Source organism: Pollachius pollachius (genome assembly GCF_949987615.1).
Source record: "Pollachius pollachius genome assembly, chromosome: 2".
In the NCBI taxonomy this organism is placed as follows: domain Eukaryota; kingdom Metazoa; phylum Chordata; class Actinopteri; order Gadiformes; family Gadidae; genus Pollachius; species Pollachius pollachius.
Window position 1 is genome coordinate 6,849,283 of NC_136935.1, and position 22,228 is coordinate 6,871,510.

Here is a 22,228-nt window from a genome sequence, read left to right on the forward strand (position 1 = left end):
ATATGTATATAGCAACAATATCTTAAGAGACTGGAGCCAAGTGGCGACCACAGGCAGCCACTCTGCACTCAGCAGTCGTACCGTTTCACTTCGCCCCCGTATGGGGGGGGCTTAATAGGTAGAGATCCTCTTATGGACGGCATTCGCGCTGCGGGGGGCTGTGTTCGCCGTTAATATCTAACTGCCAGCCAATCGAGCGTGGCACTACAGCGACACGAGCAGCCAGACCAGTAGCTGGGGGCCCCGGAGTCTGTTTCCACAAACACACACACACACACACACACACACAGAGGTGTTGATGCCAGATCGGGGGCCTATCTCATCGGAGCACGAGGAAACATGAGGACACTTTATCTCACGGTTGGCCTGAAGGAAGCATCACCAGTCGACGGGGAAACCACTGCTTTCCGAGGGAGGTCAATTATACAGCAAGGCAGGGAGGGGGATGTATTAGGGGAAATAATCCCGTCTGTGGCTGGAACAATGATAAAACAAAATAGTAAAAATAATCACGTTTTCTCGAATTAATGAAACGTCTGCCTATCTGCACCCTCTGGAGGGAAACCGCCGAGATTCACTCGTGACATCGCCGCAGGAGGTCTGTGAAGTTAAGTAAGAACCACTTTCGAACAAATCAGACCGAGCTATTTTGCAAAAAAAAAAGCGGGAATCCTCTTGTGCAAAGCTCCAACTCAAACACACCGAATATATTCCTTCCTTTTCCCTCCGGTTTACCCTCGGCTTCTCACGGTCCATTTCCCCCTGCCGCCGCCTCCGTGCATGGCGCGTGAGCGTCGGCGTGCCGCTGACATTAATAACCATGATAGGAAGTGAGCGGGAGATAAATAGTGCGGCGCGTCCGGCCCTAAGTGACTCCTGTGTTTCAACAACAGCCACCACGGCAGGCCTTGGGAGGCTGTGTATTAATCCGGCAGATTTATGGCTAAATCTGTCTCGCATGGTGGGAGACCACCCCCCATTCCCCGCCCTCCTCCCCACCATCACATCCCTGCGCCACCGAGTGAATCCCTCAGCGGTCAGCGCCGCACCCCCTCCCCAACCCTCGACATGGAGCGGGGACATTCAGCGAGTGGCTTATGGCCGGCTGGTAAGCAGCTCGTAATTTAAGGGGGTATACGGTCCCACGCTAACGTACACGCGACTGTCACGCGTTAATGAAACGCGCGGTGTAAAACCGAGCCGATACATCGGGGCGGCGGGACTGCAGAGTGGACGGAAAACACGGAGGGATGCACTCGGGTAAACAATGGCTGAAGGTCAGCGGTGATGCGTCGGTGAGGGTGAAACAACAAACGGGTAAACGGGTTATTGTTTACTGGTTTACCGACGGCTTCTGTCTGGGTGGGGGGTCTGCTGGCACAGGATGTTTTAGGAATGTTTTTAGTTCTTTGTCATTTCCTGTGTACCTCGCTTGATTTAAAATATCGGACATTTTTATGACTTTGGGACTTGAGGTATGAGCCCGTGTTTGATGACTGTTAACGGGCTGCATGCACAATTTCTGATTTTGTTGCTGTGTATGTGTTTGTGTGCGAGTTAGAGTGTGTACATCACTATCAAACACAAGCAATTTAACAGAGACAACATTCAAAGTACAGGAATATATATACATCTCAGCAAAATCTAACCACAAAGACTACACAGTATCGGGGTGAAAGCGGATGTATGGGGAAGAATAAAGAACAATGATACAACACAATGATGAAACAAAATAGTAAAAATAATAACGTTTTCTTGAGTTAATGAAACTTTCAAACACCAGCAACTTAACCGACAAAACATTCTAAAGTATAGAAATATATCTCACTCTGCAAAACACACACAAACAATACAAAGCATTGCCGGGTTAAAATAATTGTGCGTACCACGAATACATCAGACAAATTATTCAGTGCAGGTTCTTCCTTTGTTTTTCAGAAGGATCCTCTGATCTGCAGTGTGTGTCGGGACGGGGGGGACGCGGGGACGCAGACTCAGACCAGGGGGGGGTCTGAGAGGAGCCGGGTGCACGGCTGGGCCACAGGGGTCCGGCTGTCCCTGCCGTCCCACCCGTCTGATCCCACACAAGCGTGCCGATGACGAAGACGACCGGCGACAAGCCTCTGAGTAACCAATCACGTCGCGGGAGGCAGCGGACAGTGAAGGACAATGGCGGACGCCCGCCTCGGTGACGAGATAGGCAGGCCTGTCATCACAATTCATACGCAGCCCTGCCCGCTCCGTGCAGTCCCCGGAATGCTCTTCTCAAAGTAGTCATAATTGTTTTTTTATACAGACTATAACATAATTAAACCCGGCCTCTGTACGTATGTCTGTCTGTCCTTTGTTTTTCTACCACACCTGTCATCCGATCGACAGAACATTTCGCTGGAGCTTTGTCACGGACCCGAAGAACCGTAGAATCAACGGAGCCTGCAGCTCAAACAGCTGCAGGCAGCAGTACCGCAGGCCACGCTGTCAGACGTTTGCGCACCGGCCCCGGTCAGAACGGGCACTGCGCCCGTAATAATATATGTGGTGCAGCTGGGCACGGCGATGGATCAATAAAACATGCCATTCGGTGTGTTGTGACACCATAAGTTTGTACACACTTCCCAGTGTGAAACAAAGCCCTAACCACGGCGTTGTTGATACAATGCTAGCCCCAGTAGAGACTGATCAATCACATGCACCACGCAGAGAGACGGTTCGGAGAGGAGCAGGCAGACAGTCGCCGCAGTCAGATTTGACGCTTTTATCCAAAGTGACTTTCAGGCGAGGCTGAGAACAATCAAAGCGTACAATCCACGCTGGAGCAAATACCAAAGCGTTCGAGAGCTGCACTGCACACAACTTTCCAAAGACACTGTAGGGTAGTGCAGAGGCGCTATACAGGGATCCGAACAAGACGTCTGTGGCCTTATCTCCGCTCCCCAGCCCCTCATCAGTTTCCCTCGCCCGCGGTGTTGGAGGGACAGAGACCGGGCTCCGACGGGAGAACGCGGTGTTCTACTCTGGGCCGACACAACAGCCGCAGCCTCTCTGTTGGCGTCACCACCAGCAGCAGCTCTGCCAGCGTGTGCCAGGGCCAGCCCACGTTCCCTTCACTTCCACTTTAAGTTTCCATCATGTTCTTTTCAGCAGCTTGTGGTGTGTTTTCGTACGTGTCTCGCCCCCCCCCCCCCCCTCTCCGTCTACCTCTATCACTCTTGCTCTCTCTCACTCACTCCCTTCCTCTCCCCCTCCTTCGCTTCTCTCTCTCCCTCTCTCTATCTCTCTCACTCTCTCCCCCTCCAATTTCATCACTCTCTCTCTCCCTCTACCTCTACCAATCTCACTCTCTCTTGCCCTCTCTCTCTCCCTCTCCCCCTCTTTCGCTCTCTCTCTCTCCATCTCTCTTGCTCTCTCCCCCTCCCCCTTCCTTCACTCTCTCCCTCCCTTCCTCCCTCCCTCTACCTCTACCTCTCACTCCCTCTCTATTGGTCCTCCTCCTTCTCTGTCTCTCTCTCTCTCCCTCCGTCCCTCACCTCTGCCAAAACCTCTTTCCTTCACTGGCACTGTTTTGACCTCTTTGGGGCGAACTATTACCTGGGAGTGAGCTAAATCACAGCCGGGTAATGGAACATGCCACCTTTGCTGCAGAGCCACATGCACTACTGGCCACGTGCACGCTCGCAAAAAAAAACAAACATAGAAAGTGGCCAATATATATGCTTGAGCACACACAGACACTCACACACACACACACACACACACACACACACACACACACACACACACACTGCATTTGTACTTATTTTATAAATGTATACGTATTATTTTGAAGTGCTATTAAATGATTTGGCGGCTGCTACGTGCTGACCCTGAGAGCAGAGAAAGGCGGCTCTCGGGATTGGTTATAATTGTCTTCTCCCCGTCACATGAACATCACATGCAGAGTTCCAGGCTAAGAAAGAGTGTTTGTGTTTTGATGCTGTCACGAGTCCTGCTGCTCACTGCCAGACCCTGGCTCACGGCGTTCGTGTGACCATGGACCCTAACTCCAAAATATTCCAATAAACAAAAACCTTTACTGCATTTAATGTATTTTTCAACAAAGGATTCGGAGGAGCTGTCTCAGGCATATCAATTCATGTGACGAGCAAAAAATACCTCGTCCCTGTCAGAGCTCTGGAAAGATTTATCAGAAACCAGCGAGCCACTGGTGGATTAAGATGGAGGGCCCTATTTTAACGGTCTGAAACGCAAGTGAGAAGCGCCAAGCGCAAGTAGCTTTGTGGGCGGTTCTATGGCGGTGTCGCTATTTTACCGGCGCAAAAATTTTTGCGCCTCGGCGCAAATCTAAAAGGAGTTGGTCTGAAGTAGCCTAATTACCCGTAGGTGTGGTTTGGGTGTAACGTGCAATAAACCAATGAGAGTGCCAGCTCCCATACCCTTTAAGAGCCATGAGCGGATTTGAATCTGACGAGTTGATATTTTGACAGCGCGTCTGCAGTCTCCGATGAGACAGATGCACATGAATTTCAAACTTCAAATGGCTCAGTTTATGGCCAAATAATATGGCCTAGTTCACACATGGAATAAGGCTTTCTTCCACAACTTCAGAAATACTGAGCCCTCAAATAAATTTCGGCAAAGAAAACTTAACACACATATGATATGCGGTAACTGTGGTTCTATTTAATGATATACGCAATACATTATAAACATCGTTTCTTATCAGTATTGTATGCATTATCGTTATCGACTTGTGTTCCTAATATGCATGTGTCCCCCCGTTAATATACATTGCCATGGACTGTATTATGGGTTACGTGTTTAGTTTGCGTGTGTTTAAACAGATGGACGCACACACGCACGCCCGCATTCATTAATTCTTTTATACATACACACACGCTTGCCCGCATTCATTCATTCTTTTTAACACTCACTCGCGGTAAAACAATGTTTTCTCACGATCAAATACTCATCAATCCTAAAAGTTATGGGCATGTACACGATGTCGGTGTCAAGAAAATATGTGTTTGCTGTACGGTGTTTGCAGATGCATTGATTTAAAAGTACAACTTATTACCACTGTATCAGCTGTTCTTTTCCAAATAATTTACCAAGAATGTGTGGCTAGGTAGATGAGAGAAGCAAAGTGTATGCGCGAGGTGCACAAGCAACATTATGTATGCGCCATTAAAATAGCATCTGAACAACGCGCCACTGACTTTAAACCAGGTATTTCCTGGTTTGTGGCGCAAGTGGTTTCTGAAACTGCAAAATAGCACCAGGGAACGTTTGCGCCAAAACACGCCTCCTCCTTTCGCTGAACCGCCCCATGAGGTGCAAGATCATTCCCTAATTTACCGACGTGTGGCGCAGGAGGGAAAAGAACGCTCTGCGCCAGTTGCAAACTAGCAACTACACATGCGCCAGTGATTAACTCAATTGCGCCGGATGCAAGATAGGGCCCGGATTGTCCCTCAACCACTCTCACCAGTGTGAACTGGTTGAATAACTGGAGTGTTACTGGGAGATGCCTCAAGGTGTCCTGACGGTCTGACATGGCTTCACTAAGCCCAGGACAGTGATCGGTCCAATCGGTGTGCTCTGATGGACTCTGATGGTGTGTGTGAGTGTGTCTGTGTCTGTTTTTTTTGTGTGTGTGTGTGTGTGTGTGAGTGTGAGTTTGTGTGTGTGTTTGTGTGTGTCCCATGGGGCCACTCTGATGGACACGGGGGTACTGAAGCCAGCCTGGGGTTATCTCAGTAGAGTCTCTGATTCTTTGGTCATCTCGTTTGTTTTCACCTCCTGCTCCTCCAACTACGACCTGCCCTCCATGTTAGAGTCCCCCCCCCCCCCCACCTGCCTTCCACCACATCTCTAAATCGTACTATTTCCTTTCACTCTCTCTCTCTACGCTTTATCCCTCTGATTGTCTGCCAATACTAATTGTACCTCCATATATGTCGTAAATGTCGTATAGAGAGATGCTTCAGAGACATGCTATCTAGAGATGCTGTAGAGATTCAATAGAGAGATGCAACAGAGAGATGCTATCTGGAGATGCTACAGAGCGATGCTTTAGGGAGATGTGTACTGTAAACATCAGTTCCACTCTCAGCCTCCTCTCTCCCCTTGTCGCCACACATCCACTGGTTCTCATACACACACACACACACACACACACACACACACACAAACACACACACACAGACATACACACTCCCACACACACACACAAAAACAGTATCTCATCAGAAGCTACTGTCTGCTAAAACTGTCCATGTTTGAAAACCTTCCCTCCGAGATTCGTTGTTGCTTTCGTTCTTCTCGAGCGTCACACTCTCCCTGTCCCTCTTCCCCTCCGAGCGTTTTCCGTGTGTGTTTCTGTTGTTGTGTGCGTGTCTGTTGTTGTTTGTGTGTATGTTGTTGTTTGTGTGTCTGTGTGTTTTGTCTTATTTTGGTAGCTGCGTGTTGTCACTCGTGAGCCTCTGTTCCAACGCGGGAAAAAAAGTTGCCCGTGACATACGGACAGGGGGGAAAAAAGGAGATGGGAAGCAGAAAGACAATAAGAACAAGTGATGAGGGGAGTCCAACGAAGTGCCAGTAGAACAGAACGACGGAGTGAGAGAGACGCGGTAAATCACCGCAGAGCCGCCCTGACAGAGCCAAGATGACGCCCGCTCAAGAGGACCCGGGGAGGAACACAATGCATGGGGGAGAGAGAGAGAGGGAGAGAGAGAGAGAAACAGAGAGAGAGAGAGAGAGAGAGAGACAGACAAATTCTGAGAAAATAAATAGGCAAAGACAGAAGAATATGTTTGTGTGTGATTGTCTCTATCTATGTGTGTGTGTGTGTGTGCGTGCGTGTGTACATGTGTGTGCATGTGTGCTTGTGCTTGTGTGGGTGCCTGTGTGTGCCTGTGTGTGTGCCTGCATATCAGTGCATTACACATTTGCCACTATACCAAGCATGCCTGCATGCCTCGATGACTGCAGTTTAATTCCTTCACACGCAGCGCTTGTTTTACGGATTATGAATCAACTAATTATCTGTGGCACTCAGTAGCTATGGGCCCTAATTAGCCAAAATTAATATTGTTCCCTGATAAAGACATCTGCAGTGGAGAATTAGCAATTGACCTTCCTGGCCAATCTGGAGAGAGGAACAGAGAGAGTCCCGGAAAAAGGAAAGGAAGCAGCTCCTGACTTCCTGCATCGGAGTATGTGTGTGTGTGTGTGTGTGTGTGTGTGTGTGTGTGTGTGTGTGTGTGTGTGTGTGTCTCTGTGGTCTCTCTCTATGTGTGTATGTGTGTGTTTGCATGTGTATGTGCCTCTCTGTTTGTGTATGTGTTTGTGTCTCTGTTTTTGTGTCTGTGTGTGTGTGTCTGTTTGTGTGCTTGTGTCTCTGTTTGTGTCTTTGTCTGTGTGTGTGTCTCTGTGTGTGTGCGTGCCTGCGTCTGTGTCTCTGTTTGTGTGTATGGGTCTCTGTTTCTCTGTGTGTGTGTGTGTGTGTGTGTCTGTCTGTTTCTGTGTGTGTTTTTTCCTGTGTGTGTGTGTTTGTGTTTTTGCCTGTGTGTGTGTGTTTGCCGACTGTTGTCGGCCCAGTATTTCAGGTGCCAGCCAGATGACAGCAAAATAGCCCTGGATCTGTCAGCCATGGGAGCCTTTCGGGGGAGACAAACTACTGCACTGAGAGCGAACACGCGAACAAACAAACCACAGAGGAGGAAGGACAGAGGGCGATATTAAAAGAGGAGGGACAGGCAGCCGAGTACGGCTGGAAGAATAAATGAATCACACTCCTAAGAACCGTGTTGGGTGTCAAAAGCCATTTGCGCTGAGAGTTAAATTATAGTTTAGTCTCTCCTGTTCTTCATTTAACACGCACGCATGCACACAGACACAAAAACCCACACAGATGATGGTAAAAAAATAGCTAGACAAAGTGTCAAATACTCACAGAATTTCGAATATTTACCACAGCACTGAAATAATCAAATAATTATTTAGGTGCAAAGGTAAGATTCAAGTGCTGTTATTTACATGTACTTTCTTAGAATTTTCGTCCTTCAGGTATTAGCGAGTGAAACATGCTCACAGAATATCTACCACGAGTAGCCTAGGCCAGCCTTTGTACGACACCATTCAGATATGTCTGCCCAATCGGGGTGTCTCTCCCCTCCTCCTGAGTGGTTGGAGAAATCGATCTTGCGTGTCAATCACCAAGCGTGAAATGCATCACTTATCACCGGCAGAGAACAGAACGTACGGAAGGGAGTGGTAGAGAGGGGAGTAGAGAGGGGAGGGACTGTTTGTTTTGGTTTCAAACTCTCAGTTTCTTCTGCTCTCTCTCTGTGCAACTCTGGATTAAAAATTCTAGATCTAGATCTAGATCTAGAAAAGTCAGATATACCCGTTTAGACCGCTTGAAGCTGCTTATTGACAACAGTAGAAAGTGTGTGAAGCAGCAGATCCACGTCGGAGGTAAGGGACTGTAAGGGCCCACCCTGAACTTGTCAATTAATACTATCTACTGCCGGCGTACTGGCCTTTATGAGAATAAATGTCAGCTTTCAAGACAAAGGAAGAGATAACCTTTTTCCATAGCATGCACCCCAGCCTCCAATTACCAGGGCTGATAATGTACTGCAGCCTGTGGGTACGACCGCAACGCAGAGAGCCATCGGCCCTGTCAGACCAGGGTCTGTTACCAGAGACACAGCCGCCCCGTACAGCGGCCCCACCATCAACGCAGCCTGTGGTGGTGGTAACCCACCTTTATGCTTTACAGTTGGTCTAATAGCACATTTACATTTAGGGCATTTAGCAGACGCTTTCATCCAAAGCGACTTACAATAATTACATTTGTCTGAAGAAAGAGAAACAAGAATATATTGTTGTCAGTACAGTAAGGATGTAAATGGAACCAAGTGCCAGGCACTAACAATTGCTAGGTTAACCCATTCCCCGTATGCAATAAAGATAACTAGGATAAGATGCTACACGATGCTAAGTGCTATTTGTTTGTGGGTGTGTAATAGTAGTCCCACTGGAGGAAAAACCCATCCATCCTATATAGTAAAGGCATGTCTCCCTCTCTCCCATCGTTCTCTCTCCCCCTCTGCATGTGTAGGGTGAGGCTTAAAGGGGGAATTCATGTAATTTCATGTTTCCTGTCATTTCATTTGAAGAAAGGTCAGGTTGTTTACTTTTTCTTGTCGTTTTACAGCGACGACACACAGTGCGGTGGAATAATGCTAATTCTGGCACACACAGACCTATGGCCTTACTTCAAAGTGACACCAAAGTTTAATATGGAAAACTGGCGTCAAACACAGGCACACACACACACACACACACACACACACACACACACACACAAACAAGTTATCTGGCAGAAACACACAAGAGCGCTCACACATGCACGCACACACACACACGCACACACACACGGACACACAAATGCATGCACACACACAAACACACACACACACACACACACAAACAAGTTATCTGAAAGAAACACACATATCAACACACAAGAGGACAAACACCCGCACACACGAACACACACATACACACACACACAGAGGGTGCAGCCTGCCTGTGATACTGGGATGGCGGCCTGCGACGCGGCAGAGAGGAGGTTACTGGTGTGAAACATCCATTTCCAGGTTAGTTGCTCTCTGTGACTCAGGCAGGCATCAGCCGCAGCCCACCTGAGCCAGATAAGCAGGTGCTGGAGCCTGATCCGCCCTGCCGCCACCAGCCGGCAACACCTAGCTCATTACCGAGCTCTGTGGAGCCACATACACGCACAACCCTCCCCACACCTCCACGGCACACGCACACACAGGACGGGTTTACCATCCCTGCAGGCAACCCTCCTTTACCATAAGGTAACCTTTCCTTTAATAAAAAGCCGACTATGGTATGGAATCGAGTGGCACGAAGAAACAGTACATTCATAATTCCGTATCGGCCTCGTCACATGGCTAAAAGTCCCCCGTAACAATGACAACATCACCAAGACAACGCAGAGTACCCCTACGCGTAGCATAGGGCACCCAGCGTAAGAGGGGCCAAATAGTATAGGGGTACCCAGGATGAGGGGGGGACGCGTGCCCACGCAGCCTCCGGCGACACAGTGGGGAGGGGGGGGTGCAGGTAATCTCGCCACGCCCGCCATCGCCGTGACACCTGTCACGGCTCAGCGCCGGTTGCCTTGGCAGCGGCGCTCACCTGGCGTCTCCCCGCGCCGCCACACAGACACTTTCAATTAACTTTTACAACCCGGCGAAATTTCACACACACACAGCCAGCTGCCAAACTACATGCTTCCACTGTCCGTTGCTGTCTCTCTCCCTCCCTCTCTCTCTCTCTCTCTCTCTCTCGCTCTCTCTCTCTCTCTCTCTCTCTCGCTCTCTTTCTCCATCTATCTCTCTCTCTATCTCTCTCTCTCTCTCTCTCTCTCTCTCTCTCTCTCTCTCTCTTGCTCTCTCTCTCTCTGTCTCTCTCTCTCTCTCTTCATCTATCTCTCTCTATCTCTCTCTCTCTCTCTCTCTCTCTCTCTGTCTCTCTCTCTCTCTCTCTCTTTCTCCGTCTCTCTCTCTCTCTCTCTCTCTCTCTCTATCTCTCTCTCTCTCTCTCTTTCTCTCCGCCCCCCTCATGTTGTCTGTCTATCTCTCACAGGTAGAACCTCTCGAACCATGGAAATAAATCTCAACTTATCCCCCGTAGCGGTCTCAGCGGGGGTCTGTCAGACGGCAGCGTCGGTACCCTGGCTCTCCGGCGTCGAGGCTGAGGCAGCTCAGGTGAGGCTAAAGCCCTTGGCCTCCACGCCGCTCCACGCCACAGAGATTACGATTCGGGGGCCGCTGGCACCCCCTGCTGCTCGCAGGTGCGGTGGAGGAATGTCACACCAGGTAAGAAGAAAAACTCTCAGACGCAAGTTAGAAATTAGACTGGACAGACACAAGGGTTAAAGAGCAAAAAACAGAAAGAGGAGGAGAGAGAGGACTAACTCAGAGGAGAGAGAGAGAGTAAGAGGAGAGAGAGAGAGAGAGTCAGGGGAGGGAGAGAGATAGGGAGAGAGTCAGAGAATAGAGAGAGGGAGAGAGGGGTGAGAGAGAGAGGGATATAGGGACAGAGAGAGAGCGACAGAGAGAGAGTGACAAAACAGAGAGAGAAAACAGGGAGTCATAGAGAAACCAGAGAGAAGGTCAGAGAGACAGAGAGAGGGAGAGAGACAGAGCAGAGAGATAGAGAGAGAGACAGAAACAGAGAGACAGAGACAGCGAGAGAGAGGGAGAGAGACTCAGAGCACAGAGTCGGGGAGAGATGAGACGAGAGGGAGAAACAAGTGAAGGACAAAGTGTTGGACGGTCGTCGTGGGATCACCACGATGTCGCCATGGTGTTGTCATGAACCGTACGCATTAGTCGCCGGGTTAAAGCACACAACGCGACACGCCATTGTGATGTATCGTGTGTTTGTCGATACCACTGGGACGTTGAACCAATTATATCGTGTGTGTGTGTGTATGTGTTTGGGGGTTGGGGGGGTGGAGGAATGGCGCAAGAGCGAGATTCTCTCCTCCACGGTCTCGCCCAGTGGGGAGTCAGACTAAAGCAGGGGTGGTTAAAGCAGGTGGCAGAGGATGAGAGGGAGTGCTGATAGGCTGGGGAGAAGCGCACAAACACACACACACACACACACACACACACACACACACACACACACACACACACACGGTTTGCAGTCACCAACTGACAGCATTGGTTCAGCGCACGAATATAAAGCACCAGTAGGAGATCTTGTCCCCGTCATTAAGAATACCTTCTGTGATACCACAAGGACCCTTAAGACGAGCGGGCCCCTGCGGGGACTAGGTGCCGCTAATCACAGGGACGCCAACACTGCTGCTGAGAGATATCTGCATCGGTGGATGTGGACGAGAGCCACATCCACCGATGCAGACTCACCGGCAGTGAGGGATGCTGTGCCGTTTGCTAAGGAATGCACTGCTGGGGTACCGTGCCAGTTGATCACATGGGTCTGTGTGCTCGGGCTGGCACCTCAGACTCAGGCACATATCTGCTGATTGGGACTTCAACGTTCACTCAAAGCAAGTGCTCGCATAAAGGTTCTCGAAAAAGCCCTCGCCTGGATCATTCAACGAACTGGATCATCCCCTCATTACACCTGAGCTCATCTTCCCTCGTTCCTCTGCTTCACCATAAACGGTAAATGGACTGCATTTATACAGCGCTTTTCTAACCAGTTGCCACTCAGAGCGCTTTTCAATATTACCTCACATTCATTCATTCATGCGCACGTCCACACACCGACAGCGGAGTCAACCATGCAAGGCGACAGTCAGCGGGAGCAGTTACGGTGAGGCGTCTTGCTCAGGGACTCCTCGACAATCAGCTTAGGTGGAGCCAGGGATCGAACTAGCATCCTTCCGGTTAACAGACACCCCGCTCTACCTCCTTAGCCACATGAGGGCAGGGTGAGGCGACGAACTGCGGCTGTGGACGTCCTTCCTCGAGTGTGTCCGTGCAGTCGTCCGCAAGCACAGCGTGTTGATTTGGGTGTCGTGAGTACGTATCTCAGTTCAGTCTGCAGAAACCTGGTTCCAGCCCTGGCCATTGCAGTCCCCACTCCCATCAAACATAAGATGAATGAGCCAACAGGCCCCAGCCCAGAGGGGCTGCCGTTTCACTGGGAGCTAGGAGGTGGATGCAGAACATGACTGGTAATGGTGGAGACCTAAAGCTGCCATGTATGTCTGGAAGAGGCGAGGGTCAGCGAGATTGATGCGTGAACGGCCAGGATTTAACGCGCGTCGGCGAGACAGCGAAATGGACTTGGCCCATATTGTAGCTTAGCACAGGAACGGCCGGAGAAGGCAGAGAGAAAATGATTTAGGGGTAATCTGTCTTGCGGGCTTGTCGCCTGCTGTATGGAAAGGGGCTCGACCGAGGGAAGCTGTGATGCAGCATCCATGTCAAAGCTGAACAACAGCCTCTCCATGCGGTTCAGCATACATGAGACGATCAGACAGTGATTACCTCTGTTGTAGAGTAGTGTCTCAGTAAGATGCTTTTATTATGTTATTATGGGCTGGCCGATCAACTAAGCGGCGGTTAGAATTCAGCTTTAGGTTCACCAGTAAATCTCAAGACTGCTTGCAAAGAAAATAAAAGGCAATCATTATTCAGGCACCTACATGGAAAAGCAGCCTTCATCGCATATACATAACTAATTTGGTTTGAAACTTTAATGTTTATTGAAGTGAAGTATAGGAAAGAGAAAATATGAAATATAAAGTATGAATCAGAGGGCATGACCTTTTTAGATGAAATATAGTTACAGTGACTGACAACTATGTCTCTAATCGCTCCTCAAAGGGATAAAGGATAAACAATTCAATATGCCCACTTGACCTTCAAATCCACTTTTAACATTTAGTCTCTTGGAGATAGCAGAATAATCTGGCAGCAAACAGTTTGTTTACAGTGGAGAAGTTCAACCTTTTGAGAGTGAGGTGTGTGTGTGTTTATGGGTGTGCGATGTGTGTGTAATTATGGGTGTGCAAGGTGTGTGTGTGTGTGTTTAGGTTGTACGTTGTGTGTGAGTTTATGTGGGAGTGGTGTGTGTGAGGGTAATGAGGGTCTTTGTTAATATATTTTCATGTGAGTGCATTTCAACTATTTACGTGTAGGCTTGTTTATCTATGTTTACCTGTATGTGTTGTGTGGTTGTGCTTTAAGGAGCAGGACAGAAATATGAAGAGCAATATGTGCTTGAGACAGAGACAGAGACAGAGACAGAGAGAGAGTGAGAGTGAGAATGAGAGTGAGAGAGAAAGCGAGAAAGACAGACAGAGAGAGAGGGAGAGTTCATCTAGAGAGCGTGAAACAGGCGATGGCAGAGACTCACCGGCTTACACTAAAGCAATCCACACAGACGTTTAGGGAGAATGCTTTAATATGGCGCACCTCCAAGCTACTTCCTGAGCAGCGGTTATTATTGAATTAGTCCAGGGAGCTCATTGAACATGCAAGTGTGCGGCGTCAGTAGAACGCAAGGAGACAGCCTACAAAGAGCAAAGAAGAGAGGGAGAATGACGAAGGCTGGATGTAAAGGAGGACCAAAGGCATCAAGCGAGGAAGAAGGGGAATCGGTAACCGATCCGGGGAAGGTGACATGGAATAATTGATGATCAGGTTAAGCACGGGTCATTCTTACACTCCGTTAATGCTTCATCGAGGTTCCTTTTTGGAGAGCTCTGCTAATTCGGTTCCGTATCCACTGTTAAAAATTCCCGTGATTAGGGGTTCAACAGAGGGTCATTACATGGAGGTCTTTGGTAATGAAAAGATCGCTATCGGACCGACACTATAGTGATAATATCAGCCCCCGCTGGCTTTGCTACCAAAGCCCCTTTTTTCTTACTAATATTCCTACTGCTATAAGGCCGCTCATTAGACAGAGTGGATTGGACTGTTCACACACTGTGTGTTAACAAGGTTGAACCTGATCAAGTGGTCTGAACGTAATCCAACACCACACCAAGAGACTCACGGCACGCACGTCAATACAAAGCACGTGGGTCCAACCGGAGCACGGAAGTTTCTCTCGTTTTGAACAAATGTTGTGCTTGGTTTGTTCATCACTCAGTAGAGAGCGTAATCTGTGGAATCAGGGCAAAGTGGATAAGGAGATGAGAGGGTTTAAATCAAAGAGCCTTCGCGTACTTTAATTACCCATCCCGTTCCCTGACACAACACACATTGTTATCAGCACTCGCATACAAACTGCGGTTTCTTCTTTTGCCGCCCCCAGTGAGATTGTTATTTCCAAACATGCGTGTGACCAAAATTCACAAATCACAAACACATGCCGGCGTTAAAATAAACGTTTGACTTGATTAGTCATATTCAACACAATGCCGTGGTTTGTGTGTGTGTGGCGACAAATCCCTCATGGCTTTTGCCACGCCAATGGTGGAGTGTTTGTGCATGTGTGTGCATGGGCACGCGTGTGCCGCACACATGTGTGTGTTTGTGTGTGTATATGTGTGTGTATCTGTATTCGTATGTGTGTGTGTGCTTGTGTGTGTCCCTTTGTATTTCTACAGGCACAGAGTCAGTGGCAGTTCACTGTACCTCACAATAAATATAAGGTCATATTGCAGTCACCACTAACTAGCGCTGCATTCTGAAAGCAAGCAGCCCCACACTCCTGCATCTTTATGTCCGCTGCTTTGAGGTTGAAAGCTGGGAGTGTTGCTAGCAAGTGGAGCGTGTGAATTAATAAGCGAGTACACCAGATAGTGTAAGCGGACTTGTGCAGACATTAACGAGCAGGTAAGTCTGAGGTGTAATCTCAGATGAAGACTCCGGTAGTTGGATGGCTTCCATCCTGGCTCTCTGATAAATAAACAAGTGGTGCTGGGTGCAGACAGATCTTTGTGCGGACGGATCTGTGTGCAGACAGCCAGGCCTTCACAAGCCATCCCATGGAAGCCACTGATCTGCTGCCCAGACTCCAGCACCAAGTGGTCTGGCCGTGTGTGGTATGTTCTTGTGTGTGTGAGAACATGTATGATGTATTGAGTGTTACTGTAAGAAAAACTGTGCGCGCGTGTGTGTGGGGCGAGTAGATGTTTGTGAGTGAGTGAGTGAGTGAGTGAGTGTGCGAGCGAGCGTGTGATTAAGAGCAAGAGCGTGCGTGCGCGTGTGCGTGTGTGTGTGTGAATGTGTGCGGGTGTGTGTGTGTTTTAGTTTGTGTGTGTGTCTGTGTCTCTGTCTGTCTGTAATTGTGTGTAAAGGCAGTCCACTTCAAAGTAAGGAACGTCCCCTTCAACCATTCCTCCCATCACAGGCCGAGACCTCGTAAACACCTCAGCCAACTGATGGAAGAACACACAATATCCCAGGTGTCACCACACACACACACACACACACACACACACACACACACACACACACACACACACACACACACACACACACACACACACACACACACACAAACACACACGCAGTTTGCAGTTTCCAACCGACAGCATTGGTTCAGTGCCTGGCCATGGTAACTGAACGCTGGTAGAAAACCAAAGAAACTTGATACCTGATCCCCACAAGATGTCAAGCATTCAGGCGAGAGGGAGTCAGACTCAGACAGCACCTCAGTCCGGGCGTTCATCAAAGAAATGCTAATAGAAGGGCAATTGAAGTAGCAGTCACGGCATGGATATATAATTATGCTTAACGCTCTGCCTTTGCTCAATAGAACTCAAGTCATTTTTTGGCCTTTAATATTAAATCGACTGAACAAAAAAAGGATTATAATCTTGACTTAAAATGTTGGGGAGCTATTCACTGGAAGGATATTTGGCAAAGGAAACAAAAAGAGACCTCGGTCTATCGCTAGTCAGCCGATGCCCTCAACTTGCATCGCAAAGGCACACACACACACACACACACACACACACACACACACACACACGCGCGCGTGCGCAGCCCTCCTCGACGAGGACATCTGCTGAGCTAATAAACAATAAGCTTGACAAATTGTCACTGTCCAATCACTCAAGTACCCCACCGGCCCCCCTCCACCCCTGATAATCACCCCACTGAATAAGCCATCAGCGGCCGGGGCTGTGGACATGAGTGACGGCTCTGCAAACCAATAGATAGGCTCGCTGGACCGGAGCCCAGCTGCCTGAGTGGAGGGCACCGTGATTCATGGTCAGAGGGCAACTTGTGAGCGAGCAGTTAGGGAAATGAGCAGACAGCCACACGGTCAGACAACCGGCCGAGGCCCGGCAAGTCGGCTTGCTAAGGTTGGGAACCCGTGGTGAGATACTTGTAGATAGAACCACTGGTATGTGACACTTTATTAAAGTTTAAAGGAAAGAAAACAAGTAGTTAGGAAAACGGATGACAATGAAAGGTCAAGAGTGCAAATTCTGTGTGTGTGTGTGCGTGTGTGTATGTGTGTGTGTGTGTGTGTGTGGTTGTGTGTGTGTGTGTGTGTGTGTGTGTGTGTGTAAGCTCATGAGTGCAAACTGTCACCATTGTTATTATCTGTGTATTGTGCATCAGTGCGGTTGAAGTAACAGATAATGTAGCATGACTTCATTCATTGAAAGCTACCTTGGAAAGTTTGTATGTATCAGACCTTGAAACGCCACATTCAGCCGAGTAACCAATGGGTCATCAAGTGATTTTGTTAGAAGCTAAGGTCTGCTGTCTGCTGACGAGAACATGGGGCTGGGGGGGAAACGTTCTCCCTCGGCCGATGTTGTGACAAAAGCAGAGTGAGCCCACTTTGAAAAGGCTATACAAAAGTTTGAGTGGTGCAAGGTTGGGTAGAGTGGTTATGGTATTTTGTGAGGGCACGGAAATAATTATGCTTTGGTTATGATGACCTTTACTTCTCCTGACTCCAGGAGTACACACCAGAGGAGGAGAGGAGCGGGGAGGATCCTCCTATTCCCAGAGAGCGGGGCGTCATAATGCTGATTAGGACAGGAAGCTTAAACTAAAGAGCGAGTGCGTTTGAGTTCGCTGTGGTATAGGTTCTGCAGTCTTTAAAGAATGATTCTAAATGTTATTCCATGAGCTACTTAGTGTGACAATGCACCTCACGTACACACACATAGACACAATGCACATACACACACATACACACACTGCACATACACAAAACAAACAAAAGCGCACAAACACACAAACAAAATGCACACACACACACACACAAACAAGGCACATAGACACAATGCACACACACACACACACACATACACACACACACACACACACACATACACACACACACACACACACACACACACACACATACCACTAATCTTAATGGCGTGGGGGTTGACAGCAGCCCCGTTAGGCCCTAGAGTTTTTATATCTGTCAGAAACAGATTGAACCACTGTACCCTCCACGGGACTCCGTTGTAACGGAAGATGGATAAAGCCATGCCACACTTTCACAGGCAGAAATATAATTATGGAAGGTCTCCGCGGATCACAAATGGCCATTTTTACTACCTATGGATTCGATCAACCGTCAATAAATAACAAAACACCAGCCACATTTTCGCATTTCAATCCGACACAAAATGGAGCCTGATCAATCCCTGTACATCCAGCCTCCATTTCCTCAGTTTGTGTCTGGCCGCGGGCGAGGCCGACCGAGGCTGAGGCTGGGCCAGAGGACAGGGCGATGGCATCAGAGGAGAGCAGGTGACGGAAGGCAACAACACAAGAAAAACGTTTAGGATTTAAAATTATAACCAGGCTTCTGATAGGAGGGGGAGGAGGAAACCTCAGACATCAATAAATTGCGCTGTCAATCACTGCAACCCAAACCGAGATGACAAAGGCAACGGGGGGGAAGAGCAGAGGCTGCTGGGAAACTGCTGCTCCCCCAGAGCAGGCTTTACTCAGTACTGTAAGCCTCCGTGGGCCCGGGGAGGGACAGCACATGGCATGACGGGGAGACGGGGAAGCTGCAGGCACCCTTTCATCGGCGCGTCGACTCCGACGGAGGAGAGTCGATTCCGAGTGCATGCAGCTTTTGTGTCACTTGCACTTCACACAGACTGCTGGAGTCCTCTGCCCACGCGGGATTCTGTCTACTAACACACACAGACACACACACACACAAACATAGGTAGACACACACAGACAGGTAGACACGCATACACAACCAAACAAACACATACAGTACATGCAAACGCGCCACACACAACCAAACACACATACATACACAACCAAACACACACATACACGTCAAGCACACACACATACACACGCATAACTTAACACACACATACATGCAAACACACACACACAGACCCACACATACACAACGAAACACGCACACATCTAAACACACACACACACTGACTGCACCAGACAAACTAAATGTGTGTGTTGGTTCATGTCTCTGTTGACATCTTCCATGGCTCGCTCTGTTCTCGGTTACAGTTCCTTCTGGGGGGAGGGACGGTTGCTTTGCAGTGAAAACAAGTCAAGCGCGATTCGGCCTGACGTTCCTCGCATCCATCCTCACAATCCACACACAAAACACACACAACGCCGCAACAGCGCAGGGCGCAGACTCACCGATGGCCGTGCTCTCGTAGATTAGGAGGTAGGTCTTGAAGAAGTAGTTGTTGAAGCTTGGCGGTTGGTTGGAGGCTGTTGGGGGGGGGGGGGGGGGGGGCAGAGAGCAAAGGAGCATTTACATCGACGTCACGGTGAATGGATACAGCTATTGTATAACATAGCACGTCGGCACCACATCGACGCTCTGTTTAAGAAAAGGTCTCTTCTAGCTGAATCGCTGCCTAGGACCGTTATGTCTGTCTGCTTTGTGAGTGATCGTCATACCTGTCTATACCCTTGGCGTAATTTTCCTTTCCGAGGTTGTAAATGTTAGTAGTTCATTAAAGTTCATTAAAACACAGTGAGGTCAAACATATGAACAATAGGGGTGGGACAAAATATCGATTAGCCAATATATCGTCTCCCTTCGCGACGTGTGTTATATATACTAGAATCAATACACTGGCACCAAATATAATTTTTTTCATTTTGAAAATTTAGTAATTAATGAATTTTTTTATATTTGAGTTAATAAAATAAGGCGCTATAAAACAATTTCCCTGTTCCTCGAGGTTGTTCCTCAAAATATGAATAAGGGAAACTTGATTGGAAGTTATCAAACCAAAGATGAGAAACTGAAATATTCAGTTTGGACCATGAATAAAGACAGAAATCCAGCACTTTACCTTTCCACAGTCATTTGTTGTCATCCTTAGACATATATCATGTATCGTCATAGGATTGTCTTAACAATATATTGATAATTGCAGTATCGCATAACTTGTCACATTGTGAGTTACCCTGCGATTTCCACCCCTAGTCTATGCCCTAGGCTTCATTTTCCTTTAACATATAGGAAAATGGTTGTAAATGTTTAATTCAAATTAATTCAAATGCAGTGCGGTCCGACGTATACATAAACACGTGGGACGGGTCTACGTGGTAGGAAGGGAAACGCACGGGCGCCCACACGCATCGCGCATCATCTTTCTATTTATTCAAATGTATTCCAGACCCTTTATTTCCTCCGTTGTTTGCGCAAGGCTAGCCGTCTCTACCTGTGGCTTCATTAGCGCCGAGCAACAGAGTGAGCCCTTGAAGGAGGAACGGGGAGAGAGAGAGAAAATAATCCCAGCTGTGATCATCCCCTCCACTTATCACAGAGGAGAACTGGGCCAGTGTGCCAATGGGTTACGTTGGCTGGGGGCTAAGAGTACACACACACTCACACACCGGGTGGATTAAAGGGAAGGGTTCAGTATCGGTGTGGAGCTGCTGAGAGAGTAGAAGAGGAGATAGGGCAGGATACAGGGAGAGGAGGTATAGGAGAGGGAGACACAGAGATGAGGGGAGAGAGATACAGAGAGAGGAGGGAGAGAGATAGAGACAGGGAGAGGGAGGGAGGGAGAAAGGGGAGGAGAGTTAGATAGGGACAGAGAGAGAAGAGGCATAGGAGCGGGAAACACAATGAGAGACAGGAGGAGAGGAAGATAGAGACAGAGAGAGAGGAGGGGAGAGAGAGACAGAGAAAGAAGAGGAGAGAGAGGAGGATACGTAGAACGAGGAGGAGGAGAGAGCAGGAGAGGTATAAAGAGACGGGTAGAGAGGGGGGAGAGAAGTGGAGAGGTAGATAGAGACAGAGAGAGACGAGAAAAGGTAGATAGAGACGGAGAGAGAGAGGAGGAGAGATAGAGATGGAGAGGGAGGGGAGGGGCGTCGGAGAAGGAGACACAGAGAGAGGGGGGGAGGGAGATAGGGAAGGGGAGATGCGTGCTGGCACACTAGCTCTGAAGCGGTAAGCCAGTGATTAACCAGTTGGCGTTGACGGAGAGAGGTTGTGGAGCGAACGCAGTCACGTCCGCCGCTGGTTCAGTACTGCACGTTATTGGAAGTGTCCTGTCCGCCAGAGACACACTCTTCAGCGCACCGTCCAGCCAGTCTCTCTCTCTCTCTGTCTCTTTTTAGACTCAGAGAGGAGAGAGCAGCCATGAGTTAATGACAGCTTGAGAAAGTGGCGATGAGATAATGGCAGCAAATAAATTGCAGCCCTATGGGGGTGTGTAATATTGTGTGGCGCAGGCTCAGTGAAATTGTCTCGAGAAAGATGGGTTAGGACAGACAGAGTGGTGAAATACAATTGGTGATCGGTAATGGATGATGGTCATTTTGGATAATATGACCATCATCATACCAGCACATAGGTATTTAAGGCCCAGTGATCCTTTCGGAGTAAATCTTATCATCCATATATCATTTAATTTGTAGTATATAATTTGTTGTCTATAATTCTCTGTAAAAATCTCCAAAAACCAGAAGGGGGAGTCATGCTTGTCCAGAATAAGAAGATTGATGTCCCTTAATTACTTCAAAACCAAATCGCTAAAACTTTGAAGTAATCACATTAAACATTGAGGGCTGTTCAATCTCTCAACTGAAAGACATTGGCATCGTTTTCAACCATATGCTCACTTTTTTCCTTACCGAACGTTGATTTTCCGTCTTAAAAACATTTTACACAACAAAATATAGGCACATAAAGCAGATGCGAGAAGCAACATTTCTGAAACCCACTATTCTCCGGTCTACCAAACTTGACTACCAAGCCATTACTGTTGTTCAAAGTCGTGCTAGAAACAGGAAAATAGCTCCTCTTCGCTCTTCTTTATCGGCCTCCTGTCGGCACACTGTTAGCACGGTGAGCATTCATTCATTCACTCACTCTGAACCTCATCACCACAGAAACTCACCTTCAGAGAAGGGCTGGAGCATGAGGAAGGGAAGGAGGAACTTGGCCAACGTCATCCTGCCACCTGATCCCACACACCACAACATCGCCTGCACCTGAAACACAAACACACACCTGCGTGAGAGGAGATTCTGTTACAGTGACATGAAGATGAAACACACACACACACACACTTGCGTGACAGGAGATACAGTTACGGTGAGGTAAAGATGTAACCAGCACAATCGACTAGCTGGGAGCAACGTAAGGCCCTAAGAAGAATTCATTTATACTAAGCTACAAGCTACCAAATCACATGACATGTGTATCAGAATATTAAGACATTAATGGTTCCATATAATGTATGAAA

At 48.3% G+C, this 22,228-nt stretch overlaps 1 protein-coding gene across 1 annotated transcript in view; it reads right to left on the reverse strand.

Moving 5' to 3' along the window:
* The window catches only part of cdh23 (cadherin-related 23), a gene marked incomplete at its 5' end in the record, with an annotated part of 162,057 nt that extends 140,092 nt beyond the window's left edge, over nt 1-21,965 (reverse strand). Inside the window, 2 exons of the mRNA XM_079729051.1 lie at nt 19,152-19,226; nt 21,881-21,965. Coding sequence (XP_079585177.1) covers nt 19,152-19,226; nt 21,881-21,965 — 160 coding nt within the window. The remainder of the gene's footprint in view (nt 1-19,151; nt 19,227-21,880) is intronic.
* Between the last annotated feature and the right edge of the window lie 263 nt (nt 21,966-22,228).